A 12,330-nucleotide genomic window follows, 5' to 3' on the forward strand; every position below is an offset into this window, starting at 1 on the left:
CAATTTAAGTGGACTGAGGTTATTTGTCTCAAAATGTTACAAGTGAGCCACTAACCATGTGTTATAGATTTGTCTTCTCAGAGTATTTTTTTTTTCAACTTTTTATAAAGGGTGCGGTATGTATAGAGCCGAAGCTCTAAACAATATGAGTAAAGCACACCTTCAAATAGTGTCGAGAAATGTGGTTTCAGTATTGGAAATCTTTGTCATAGCCATAAAATATATTTTTATCTTTAATTATAAAATTTAAAACTTAAAAAATAGTGTAGATCGAGCAGATATTTGAAAACTTGAAAATCTTAAAAATTGACAGTCGAAAAATATGTTACAAGATGCACTATTTTCTAAACTTGAAATCCATTTTTTTTTTTTATCATGTCCATACATCTTGATATCGAGATGATCACTTTTGAGGATATTTGGGCATCAAAACAACCTCTTCCATTGAAATTTTTGAGGTGTGCTCTAATTTGATTGTTTAGTGCCTCGACTCTATATAACATTTTTAATTTTATAAATCATATAAATATGCAAATTACGCATCGTCATCTCAATGGGATACACCTAAAGAAAATATTAAAAATATTTTTGAAATAATAAAATGAAAAAAATACCACTAAAACTTTTAGGGGTATTTTGGTTATTTTATTTATTATTTTGGTTATTTTATTTATCAAGAACATATTTTTTTAATATTTTTTGCCTGTGCGAGTTTAAGAGAGTGGACGCCCGAATTTGATGTCAAAATATTTTCTAGAAAACATTATAAATAAATCAGTATATAGGCATGATACTATGATTGGGGCCATATTAGCCATACATTCAGATTGGATAGCTGGGAGATGAGAGAAATGCATAAGATATATATGAAAATATATCTTACTTCTTTTGGGAGTATCTATTTAGAGAAAAATTATTCCATATCTCATCCAGTTCAAGCTTGCTATTAGAAAAGCAAACCCGTTCTTAGACTAACTAATTGTGGGAGGAAAGGAGGATATTCGAGCACGCGTTTTTCACAGGAGAGGAAAAAACAATCAGTAAACCATGTCTCCGTAATTATAAGAGCATGTAAAATGAAATACACCAATAAAGAAAATGAATAAATCAAATCCCATATATTGCAAAGTTGTCCATCAATTTTTTTGACATAAACCGTCCATTTTATTAGGGAAAAAGTTTATATAACGTTGCAACTTTAAAAAGTTTATATAACGTTGCAACTTTAAAATGTTGAATTAAGGTGCACCTCAAAAATTCGTTATAAAAGGTTGTTTTGATGTTGAAAAACCCTCTAGTTGATCATCTCAACATCAAAATGTATGAATATGTAAAGAAAACATATTTTGAGTCCCAAAAATAATATATCTTACAACACATTATCTGGACCATCTATTTTCAATATTTTCATGTGTTTATAGATTTACTGAATTTGGACCATTTTTGGAGTTTAAAAATTTATGTAATTAGAGATTAAAATAGATTCTCAAGCTATTCTAAAAAACTTTGACACCAAAATTATATTTGTGATAAAATTTGGAGGAGCACCTTTATTTAGTTGTTTATGGCTGCAACCTTATGCAAACCACACCCTTTTATTAGTACTACTTTGAAAGATACATGATTGTTGAAGTTCCTTTATTGAACATATATCAACCCATCGTAATGTATTCGAATGAAAGGTTAAAATAGGTTAATTTCCAGTTTCCCAGGTTTAATCAAACAAGCGATACGCAAATCTTAGATTACCAAACAAGGGCTTTGCCATTCCAGGTTTCTGAGTTCCAGATTTCATATTCCTAGGTTCCCAATATTTCCAGATTGGTAATTACTGAACACGTCAAAAAGTTGAAATGGACAGAAAGAAATAGAGAGAGGCTTAGTTTGGGCTTCTAACCAAGGAAAACGTTTACATATGGGTGATGCCCTGAACAATCAAATTAAGGCGGATCTCAAAACTTTACTAGAAAAAGTTTTTTTAATGCTAAAAACCCTCAATTCGATCATCTTGACCTCAAGATGTATAAACATGATAAAAAAATGGATTGCAAAGACATGATAAAAAAATGGATTGCAAGTCTTGAACATAGTGCATCTTATAATGTATAAATTTTCAGCCATAAAAAAGATTTATGATGCTAAAACAACATGTTTCGATACTATTTGAAAGTGCTCCCTTGTTTAGGGCCTCGGCCTTAATACAAAGCACTTTTTAAAGGGAGTGTTTGGAAGGTGTTCCTTTTTAAAGGGTGTGTTTTTTTATTAAGGCTGAGACCCTAAACATCAAAGGAACACGTTCAAATAGACCAAAACACGTTTCAGTATCAGAATTCTTTGTGATGGCTGAAAATTTATTTTTCGTCTCTAATTATTAAATTTCAGAATTAATATAGCATAGTTCAAGCAGATTCATGAATGCTTGAAAATCTTGAAAATTGATGGTTAAGTAAATGCACTATGAGATGCACTATCTTTGAGACTCAATCTATTTTTTCTCATTTTCATAGATCTTGAGGTCGAGATGATCGATTTGAGGATTTTTGGGTATTAAAATATGTCATTTTCTAATGAATTTATGAAGTGCGCCATAATTTGATTGTTTAGGGACTCACCCTTATATAAACTTTTTCCTTTAACCAAAGCAATCATGGGAAAGGCAGGAGACCGAAAACAATAAAGATTAGGTCTGGATGAGTAAGGCTTGTCCTTAAGTCCCAATTCTATGACAAGCTACAAGTTCATAAAATATGTAAAATCTTATGTTACGATATTGAAATGGTCTTATTACCTAATGGAAAGTTAGTTAATTCACAGTTACTGCAGGACCAAGGTTTGTTAGCACCCAAGAACAGCAGAATTCAGTTCCCCAAAAGTTGGATGGAATGTGTAGTTCACATGAACTGGAAGCCAAAGGATTGTCACTACATGACGATGATGAGATCTAAAATGTAAAATTGATAAGTTGTTGCGCCAATGTTTTATATATTATTTCAAATTAAATACAATAGACAATTATTTCATTGAAAATTAATTTATTTCATGTACAATAGACAAGTCACTTCATACATACAAATCACACAAGCCTTTAGCACATTAAGACACAGTTTGAACCTCCCATAAATTACACAATCTCTTAAAAATGAAGGCAGTTATACTGATAATTTACAATGGCTCATTTGAGATCCACCTCTTTAACATTGCAGCGCATTCTTTGGGCTTATACTCAGGAGCTGTGTGCCCGGCTCCCTACAGACCATAGAGTTTAGCATTAAAATAATGAGAACAGAAAAAACACAAAAGGAAGGAAAAAAAAAAATCATCATTATTGTCTCAAAAATTGTGATTACAATGAGATAATGCATTACGGAAACAGAGATGAATTGTTTCTCTTCAAAGACCAGACTACCAAAGAGAAATGATCGGCATAAATACTTTACAATCCATCAAAAATGCAACGGGCAGGGATTCACACTCTGCCACACTTGGCAACTAACGTTGACAGCACCTTGGAGCAAGACTTTAAAGCAACCACATAACTATAACTTATATCTAGATACTTAATAGGGCCCTAAATGAATTTCAGGCTGTAAATTCAGAGATTTTCGTTCTTTTCTTTTATTAATTGCTGGAAACTCTACTTATAGATGCCACAAATATAACACATTTAAATTATGGGATTATATGCAATGAGACCATTTACCTTTGATACAAAGTGAGCACAATTACTTGCACCCATCCAATGTGAAATTCGATAGCTTAGGTATGTCACGAAGTTTCGAAAAAATTTCTTTTGAAGTTTGAGCTTGGTCAATGGAATAAATGCAGCCACCCAATTTCACATCCAATGGTCAAAACTAATTGTGACCACCTTGTACAAAAAGTAAATAGTCTCATTTTATACTTTTTCTTAAATTATTATAGTCTAAAATCTTTATAACTCACTTCCAAATAATTTTTATTCAAACTAAATACAATACTGAGATTCTAGGAAGAAAAAATAAGACAAAAAACAACATCAACTAAATGTAAATAAATAAGAGAAGACTTATTGGAATTTTCTTAGGGTTCTAGTACACCCCACACCCGATCAGCTGATCAATAGTGCACTGGATCATAGAACCTGCTGAAACCACCAATCTGAACTAGGAAGGAATTCTAGAACTCCCTCTTTGATTTTAAAGAGAGCTAGGGCAACAATAAGGTTTTCTACAAAGAAACCATTTTTAAACCTCAGCAAGCCACAAAGGCACCTCCCATAGCCTAGGGTTGGGCGTGCCCTCTCCTTGGCCTCTCTTTTTGAGATGTGTGCAACATCAACTCTTATGGGTGGCATGCTACCTTTTGGGAGAGAAAAGAGAGAGGACCTAGAGAGAAATGACAGAGAGTTCAACAATATCTAGGATTATTAGGAGATCTGTGAGGTGAGAGAATATTAAATCTGAGCCATCAATCTTTGAGATTAATCATCATGATTCAGAGAGGATATTTAATAAACTTATCCCCTAAGATTTGACCCATATGCACTTCTAATCCATTTAGAACTTTGACTAGTTAAACCTTATTTTAGAACAATCAAAGATAAATGGTCTCCTAGAAAGAGATAATTAGGCCCTCTATAGTTATTAAGAAAATCAGTATGATAATCTTTAAAAAAAAATTAACCAAAATGTTACATTTTTTCTTTTACAAAAAAAAAAAGTGGGCATCACACTTAATGGGACATGTGGGCCCTCGTGGGCTTGACATGATGCCCCTATGTGGGCCCCACATGTGTTGGGGATGGGCCCTGAGCCCCCCACATGGTCCCACTAATAATTGAATTCCCAAAAATTCCCTCATATTTTAAAAAATATAGAAATACCCTTTTGGGATTTTTACACATTTAAAATTCGTTTTTAAATTTCTAAAAAAATCCCCAAAGATCATAAGAACATTTTTTTAATTGAAAACAATGTTTCTGGATTTCCATAAAAAAACTAAAACTAACAGAAATACAATCTAGAAGTGGATGGGTACCTTATTAGTCAGATAACAAGTGAATATCATGGCACTCCACCCGTGCCATGACCTATGAGACCCTACTATCTTCTTAAACTAACCAATTGAATCCATGACCCACAATCAAAAGCATGGGCTCATGATTGATCCGTCAAAGTTAGCAAATAAATAATAGAACCATTGTCCCAGTATGTGGATTACAAGTTCCCGCCAAGAGCAAGTCAAATGCACACATAACTATTATACAAAGAAGCACTCTCTCTATGCATATGTACATGTATCCTTCTATATAAGGTTGCTTCCCAAAATACGGTTGTCATATGTATATGTTATGTGGAATTTATGTTGAGTATTTGGCTCTTGCTTTCACAAATCCTTCCTCAGCAAATAGGAGACCATACACCTCTTCTGGCCAATAAATATTATCCCTAGGTATCTTTTCGACCTCAACAAGGGAAAACCCACAACAGCCACTCAATGGTAGTACCACATGCTCAGAGGTAAAGGTTTTGGATGTGACCCGAGCCCTATATCGCCCAATACTAGGTCAGTCAACCGCAATACAATTGAATTGTAGTGTACAAAATACTCTAAATTATTTTATTTTCAAGCTCCACAAAACCCAACATCTCCCATTTGGCCTTTGAAGGCCATACAATCACTTCAAGTCCATCGCATGTACATGCTTGGCAAACACAATTTTCACTAATCCTTATATCAAAGGATTTGTAAACATAGCCTCTATTGGGAGATAAGCAACCTCGGTCTCTTTTGCTCGAATCTCATTGCAACGTAGTAATAGTCCGGTTTTATATGCCTTGATTTCTTGTGAAATCGTTGCCCATTAGACCTCGTTGTCTTGTTATCATAGAAGATCCTTATGCATGGACATCTCACTAGATTGAATCTGAGCTGATTCTAAAACTTCTTCAACCAAACTGCTTCTTTCGTTGCGAGACCATAAGCCACATACTTTGACTCCATAGTTGAGATTGCAACCACGTCATGTTTCTTTCAGCACCAAGAACCATCTCCACTGGTAAGAGTGAAGATATACCTACATGTGGACTTCTCATTTGGATCTCCCCAATTGTCTGCATCTGAATATCTCTATGCCTAAATATCAGAGCTTCCTCCATATGTGAGTGCAAGATTAACAGTCCCCTTTAACTGCCGCAATACTTGTTTTATCTATTTCCAGTTCTCCATGCCTAGATTACTTTAGAACCTGCTAATCAAACTCATAGCAAAAGATAAGTCAATCCGGTCTCGTCCCTAACATAGCATACATAGCAACCCGACTGCACATCTGTAATGTATTTATATACATGGCTCTTTTCCTTTTGAACTTGTGGGACACATGGCTAGGCTTAACTAGTTTTTTTATTAATAGGGGTCAATATGGGATTACAATTATCCATCACAAATACTTCCAATATTTTCTTGCAATATGTCTCATGTGATAGCTGAATGGTTCTCTCTCTTCTATTTTTAGTTATCTTGATATCGAGTACATACAAAGCCTCTCCAAGATCCTTTATATTAAAGTGCTGAGAAATGAAAGCTTTTGTTTCCAAAACAAGAGTCATTGAACTACTAGCAATTAGCATGTCATCAACATACAGGGAGATGAACACTACATCACTCCCATTGACCTTGACATAGATGCAATAATCCTCCTGGTTAGTCACAAAACCAGCTTTTGACAAGATCTCTTGAAACTTCATGTACAACTGCTAAGATGCTTGTTTTAGGCCATAAAGGGATTTCTTAAGTATGCATATTAAGCTTTCTTTACCCTTTTCTATGAAAACCTTTGGCTGCTTTATGTAAATTTCTTCTTCTACTTCCCCATTTAAAAATGCCATCTTTACATCTATCTGGTGGAGCTCGAAGTCGAAATGGGCTGCTTTGACTAGCAAGATCCTAATGAGTGGGAACTTAGCTACTAGGAAGGTCTCATCATAGTCAATCCCTTCTTTTTAAGTGAACCCCTTCGCAACGAATCTGGCTTTATACTTTTTTAACTTCCCTTCCGCATTCACCCTTTTCCTGTAATACATTTACATAAGATTTCAATCATGAGGTAGGGTGATTAGATCCCAAACATGGTTATATTTAATGGAGTTTAGTTCATCTACCTTGGTTTCTTCCCACTAGTTCTTTTCTAGATTGAATATGCCCTCTTGGTAGGAACAGGGTTCATGCAAGGATATGTCTTCAATCTGCTCATAGAACTCTCTTAAGAAGCTAAAGAGTTCGGGTCTCCTTCTAATTCGGTTACTTCTCCTAGGCTGGTGGCTCAGGATCCTGGAACACACACATGCCACTCATTATTTCATAAAAGTCAGCTGGATTGCAAGTGGCATGACCCTCATGCGCATTACCAAGAATCTATACCCTTTTGGAAACCCAAATTTGTGCTAAATTTGTAAATATCCTACTATATCTTGGATATATATATATATATATATATATATATATATATATATATATATATATATTATATGCACACACATATTATATGTATGTGTGTGTGTGTGTGTGTGTGTGTGTGTGTGTGTATATATATATATATATATATATATATATATATGTATGTATGTTGTCCTATATCGTTAACTCCCATAAGTGTATACATGTGTATATTTATGACAAAGTTATCATCATCGTTTTAACCTTTTTTAAATTAATTGGGGTCGGCTATATGAATCCTGGTTCTCCATTCTGCTCTATTAGAGGCCATATATACGACACATTGCTTGAAAGAATTTTACCCAATCGTGGGCTTGAATATTTCTCTCCCTCCTATCCCTCAACCTTAATATGGTATCAGAGCTAAGCTTAAAATCTTAGGATATTTTTCTTTCTTCTGGGGCTTGAAGCTGTGGTACATCAACAAGGTCATATTTCCAACAAGATCATCTCGCTTTTTTCTCCAGTGAAAATGAGAAGCCCACGAGGAAAGGGTCATTGTATGTCGATAGAGTCTGTTCAGCCATATAAATATGTTGAAATTCCTTAGGCTTAACCTTAGGGCACACCACGTATGCATCTTTGATAATAGAACTAGATTCAATGGTTGAACTAATTTCCCCTATTGATTCTCTTTTGAGGCCTTCATCTTTTTCTTCGTCAAATGTTGCTTTAATCACGTAAACTTGGTCATCATTACAAAGTAGATCTCTTACAAGATCTTCATCTTCATCTAAGTATGTATCGAAAATTGGCGGCAGATTCCAATCTACAACTTGCTGATTTTCTATTCAATCGATGTAGAAATCACCCTCGTTCCCTTTCAAATATGTAGATCAACTGAATCCCATGATTTATTTTCTCGAACATGGGGCTCTCGACGCAGAGCGTGCACATAGAACGGGTTCTCAAAGACAGTGTCCCACTCCCTACCACCATTGTCTGTTGCTAATGTGTTTTGCACCAAGTCAATTCCTCAACTTTTTTTTTTTTGAGAGAAACTTAACATGGTATTACTGATAAGTGTTGTATATAAGTATTTGTGAGTCCGAATTCACCCGCTAAGGGTGACTCGGTAAAAAATTTGTCAGCATAACATGCACAAGAGGGGCTTATAGATACCGCCTGATTGCAAGGATTTACATGAAGCTTTCAAAAGTTATAGCATGCCTAAAATTGCCAAAAAGTACACTATGTTTATGATATGTGCCAAAGGTTTTGAGCAAAAAAGAAGTCGAACCCGGCTTGATCTTCTACTTGCATTCTAGCTCCCTCTTTCGCCAAGAGATCTGCGAACTCGTTGGACATCCTCCATATATGCCTCCAAGAGACGTTCATATCCTCGCAAATGTGGTCAATTTCATCAAAGATAGGGGTTAGGAACCATGGTGGAGTGGTAGTCCTACTTGCCCATGAGAGGACATTTTTTTAATCTCCTTCAATTATGAGGTGTAAGCCCCAAGAGTGATTGAAACTTTTCAGGCCTTGTAGGAGGGCCAAGGCTTCCGCATTATGGGCATCCTTGATACCAAGATGCTCTGAATGATGGTCTCTAAAGATCCCCCCAGCCCCTGCCGGGCCAGGATTCCCAAGGGAACAACCATCGAAATTTAGCTTGATGCTGCCTTCTGGTGGTGGTTGCCAGTTGTTGGGTCTTGGTGCCTCTCGTGGTTGATGATGGAGGATATTTTTCTATTGAGGGATGAAAAAACTCCTTGGTATGCCGAGATGACCTTGTGATTAGAGGCCCAGAAAGTGGCCATGGAAGTTGCCTTGTGTAGGAGTGCTGAGGTTTGAAGTTTTAAGTATTTCTTTCCACCCAGATGGTCCATACAGTTGCCGCTATGGTGGCCTTCCACAATACTCTTCCATCCTTCGGCCATTGAGAATCTAGATCATAAGAGATGAATGCTTTGACAGTAGGAGAGGTGACCCATTCGATGCCAAAGAGTTGCAAGACTTTGCCCCAAAGTTCGTAGGAGAAGTCACAGTGAATGAATAAGTGGGGATTAGATTCCTCCTCACTCTGGCATAACATGCATCTGTTGGGGATCGATCAATTCTTCAACTTGCCTTCTCAAGTCTTCTATCTCAGTGTATCCGAGGTCTCACTCTCGCTGGATGGGTTCATTCTTGGTACTTGGCCATAGACCATGTCCACAAGCTACAATGCCTATCGACAAACGCCACAATCCACAAAAATCGTCTAACATTCTAATACCACCTGACGCAGTTGAAAATTACAGACCGCCAATAACCGGCAAATCAGCCACGTTTTACAGAGAAATAAAAATCGAAAAGAAACTTACAAGAAAAAGAAACAAACACGGGGATCTGAGATCCCCACCACGCACCATCAACAAGAGAAGAAAAGAAACAAAAGCCAAGCATGATCTCTCTCTCTAAATAATAACTATATTATCCATTTAATAAAAAGAAAACCATTTGTTTACAATAGACTCCTTGCTACCGATACTATTTCTGTCTCTTGGAGAACCACGTCACCAAAAGATTAACTTATTCCTAATAAAAGCAAACTACCAAACTAACACCACCACAAAAAAAGAGAAAAAAGTACTTATCCTATGGACCCTACCTACTAACCCAAATTTAAACCAGCTATCCTATATCATTCCAACGGACCTCACCACAAAAAAAATCATATTTTAAATAAATGGACTCACTTAAAAAATAAATGAAAAAATAAAAATTTTAATAAAATAATCTTCTATTTCTTCTTCTTCCGATCACCATCTAAATGACAAAAAGAAATTTTTTAATAAAATCATCTTTTATTTCTTCTTCTTCCGATCATGATCCAATTGGTCAAAAAAATATCCAGCTTGATAATTCTCCTTTAACAAAATCCAACTCGATAATCTCGCTCTAAAAAAAATCCAGTTCGATAATCTCGACTGCATTAGTAAGTTTAACCCAATCTTTTCCTTTCAAGCAAAAACCCCCTACCTCATTAACTTTGTTTTCTTTACCCACACAAAAAACACATCAATATATTTCATATTCAAAGTACAAAAATATATTCATTACCCCTCTTGCCCAAACAAAAAAAAAAACGGGGGTTCTATGCCAGCATTAAAACTAACGAATTAGTACATGGCAAAAGACAAAGAGTTTTGAGTAATAGAGAGAATAAAAAGGATTGAAATCAAACACGATATTTCCTTGGGAATCGCTTGATCATCTAGGATTGATGATCACAACATTTAAGTTATAGGGGACAAACTACATGGAAGAGCCGCAATTTGCCAAAAAGTTCATTAGAATCCAAAGAAAATACAGTTACAACACATGATGAATGGAAAGTGAGAATCCGAAATTAATTGCATGGCTTTTGTATTCAATGCAGCAAAATAACCAAGGGACTACTATTTCTTAGAATTGTGTAGGATATACGAGAGGTGGTAGCCAAGACATACTTGCAACGAGATGATATGGCTAGAATTTACCAATTGCTTCGTAAAATACCGCATTTGCAATAAGGGAAAATGACTGTGGGAGAATACTTTGGGATATTAAGGCAAAAGTGGGAAGAACTAGACCACTATTAGCATATTAATCCCAACATTGATGGCAAAAAAAAAACAGGTCCATCCACGGAGGATATTTGATTTCTTAGCAGGTCCACATCCTAACTTTGAATTTCAGAGAGTCCACGTTCTAAGGGAGGATAAATTGCCCTCTCATGAAGCAATTTATAATTATGTGCGGGGTGTTGAGGACAACGCTCAAGCATCCGTCTTGAACAATCAACCTTTGTAGTAAGTTGCAAGCAAGGAAAAGAGGGTGTGAAATTACCAAACCATGCCTCACGTTCTCGTGTCGAAAAGAAGAAACTCAAGTGCTTCCATTCTGGGAGGAGGAGACATACCAAAAGGATTGTTGGGGCTTGCATCCACACTTGATACCAAGCCAAGGAATGAAAGTGCCAATATAATACCAAGTGAGAGGGAGGACATTCAGCCACACATAATGTATCCGTTGCAAGAGATCACGCCATCAAAAATCTATAACACCAATTGACCACTCTCAATGCTTCACTCAGCCCTAAGACACTAATAAAGCAACTAGCTACATATGCATATGGAAACCCTGTGTATCCCAAATCTAGATTTAGGGGCTACTAATCATACGGCTGGCAAATAAGTTAGTCTTTTGTCATTTTCTCTTGTTACTAGTGAAGTTAAACTTGTTGTTGGATCCATGACCAACTACCTCTAGGAGCCTCATTCTTACTCTTTGTAATACCTGTGCCTTCTTTCCATTCCAATCTTCTCTCTGTAAGCAACCTAACAAAATAACTGAATTGCAGTGCAACATTGTCTTCCTATATTATGTTTCTTAGGACCTGAAAACGAGAAAGATGATTGGTCGTGGCCGTGAAGAAAATAGGATGTACCTATTCAACATGGGATGTGCTTCTACTGCTCTCAATTTTGAGTCTATAAGATATGAGCATGTACTCTTGTGGAACACCCCCTTATGCCATATGTCTCTAAAATCGTCAAAATTATTGTTTCCAAATAAGTTTGATGATTTGAATGTTTCTCAGTTACAATGCCAGACCTATCAATTGTCCAAACCTATTGTAGAACCTATTTTTCGTCTAATGAAAATACATGGTCTAAACCATTCCATTTTGTTAATTGTAATGTTTGGGGGCTTCCTCCAGTTATTTTTGTATTTAGATATCGGTATTTTATCTCATTCATCAATGAATACTCTCATTATACTTGGTTCTATCTTATGAAAAGTAGAGACAAAGTAACCTCAATAGCTAAAATATTTCATAAAATGGTTCAAACCAAGTTTGAGACCCAAATCAAATTCTCCCATTCT

General features: G+C 35.8%; 1 protein-coding gene and 1 long non-coding RNA gene across 6 annotated transcripts in view; both read right to left on the reverse strand.

Moving 5' to 3' along the window:
- Positions 1 to 2,995: 2,995 nt before the first annotated feature.
- The window catches only part of LOC18429980 (serine carboxypeptidase-like 15), a 65,595-nt gene continuing 56,260 nt past the window's right edge, over positions 2,996 to 12,330 (reverse strand). For all 5 annotated transcript variants that reach the window (XR_016058500.1, XR_016058501.1, XR_016058498.1 and 2 more), the window contains one exon: positions 2,996 to 3,246. Coding sequence is in view for 1 of the 5 variants with exons in the window: in XM_088870803.1 (XP_088726929.1) it covers positions 3,163 to 3,246 (84 nt within the window). In the remaining 4 variants the exon portion in view is untranslated. The remainder of the gene's footprint in view (positions 3,247 to 12,330) is intronic.
- LOC148781755 (uncharacterized) lies at positions 6,514 to 7,308 on the reverse strand. Its single transcript, XR_016058504.1, has 2 exons — positions 7,140 to 7,308; positions 6,514 to 7,050 (listed from the first exon to the last, which is right to left on the reverse strand). It is a non-coding gene; the product is annotated as an uncharacterized LOC148781755 (long non-coding RNA).

This window comes from Amborella trichopoda, chromosome 6 (genome assembly GCF_054954075.1).
Source record: "Amborella trichopoda isolate Santa Cruz 75 chromosome 6, AtrichopodaSantaCruz75HAP2 v2.0, whole genome shotgun sequence".
In the NCBI taxonomy this organism is placed as follows: domain Eukaryota; kingdom Viridiplantae; phylum Streptophyta; class Magnoliopsida; order Amborellales; family Amborellaceae; genus Amborella; species Amborella trichopoda.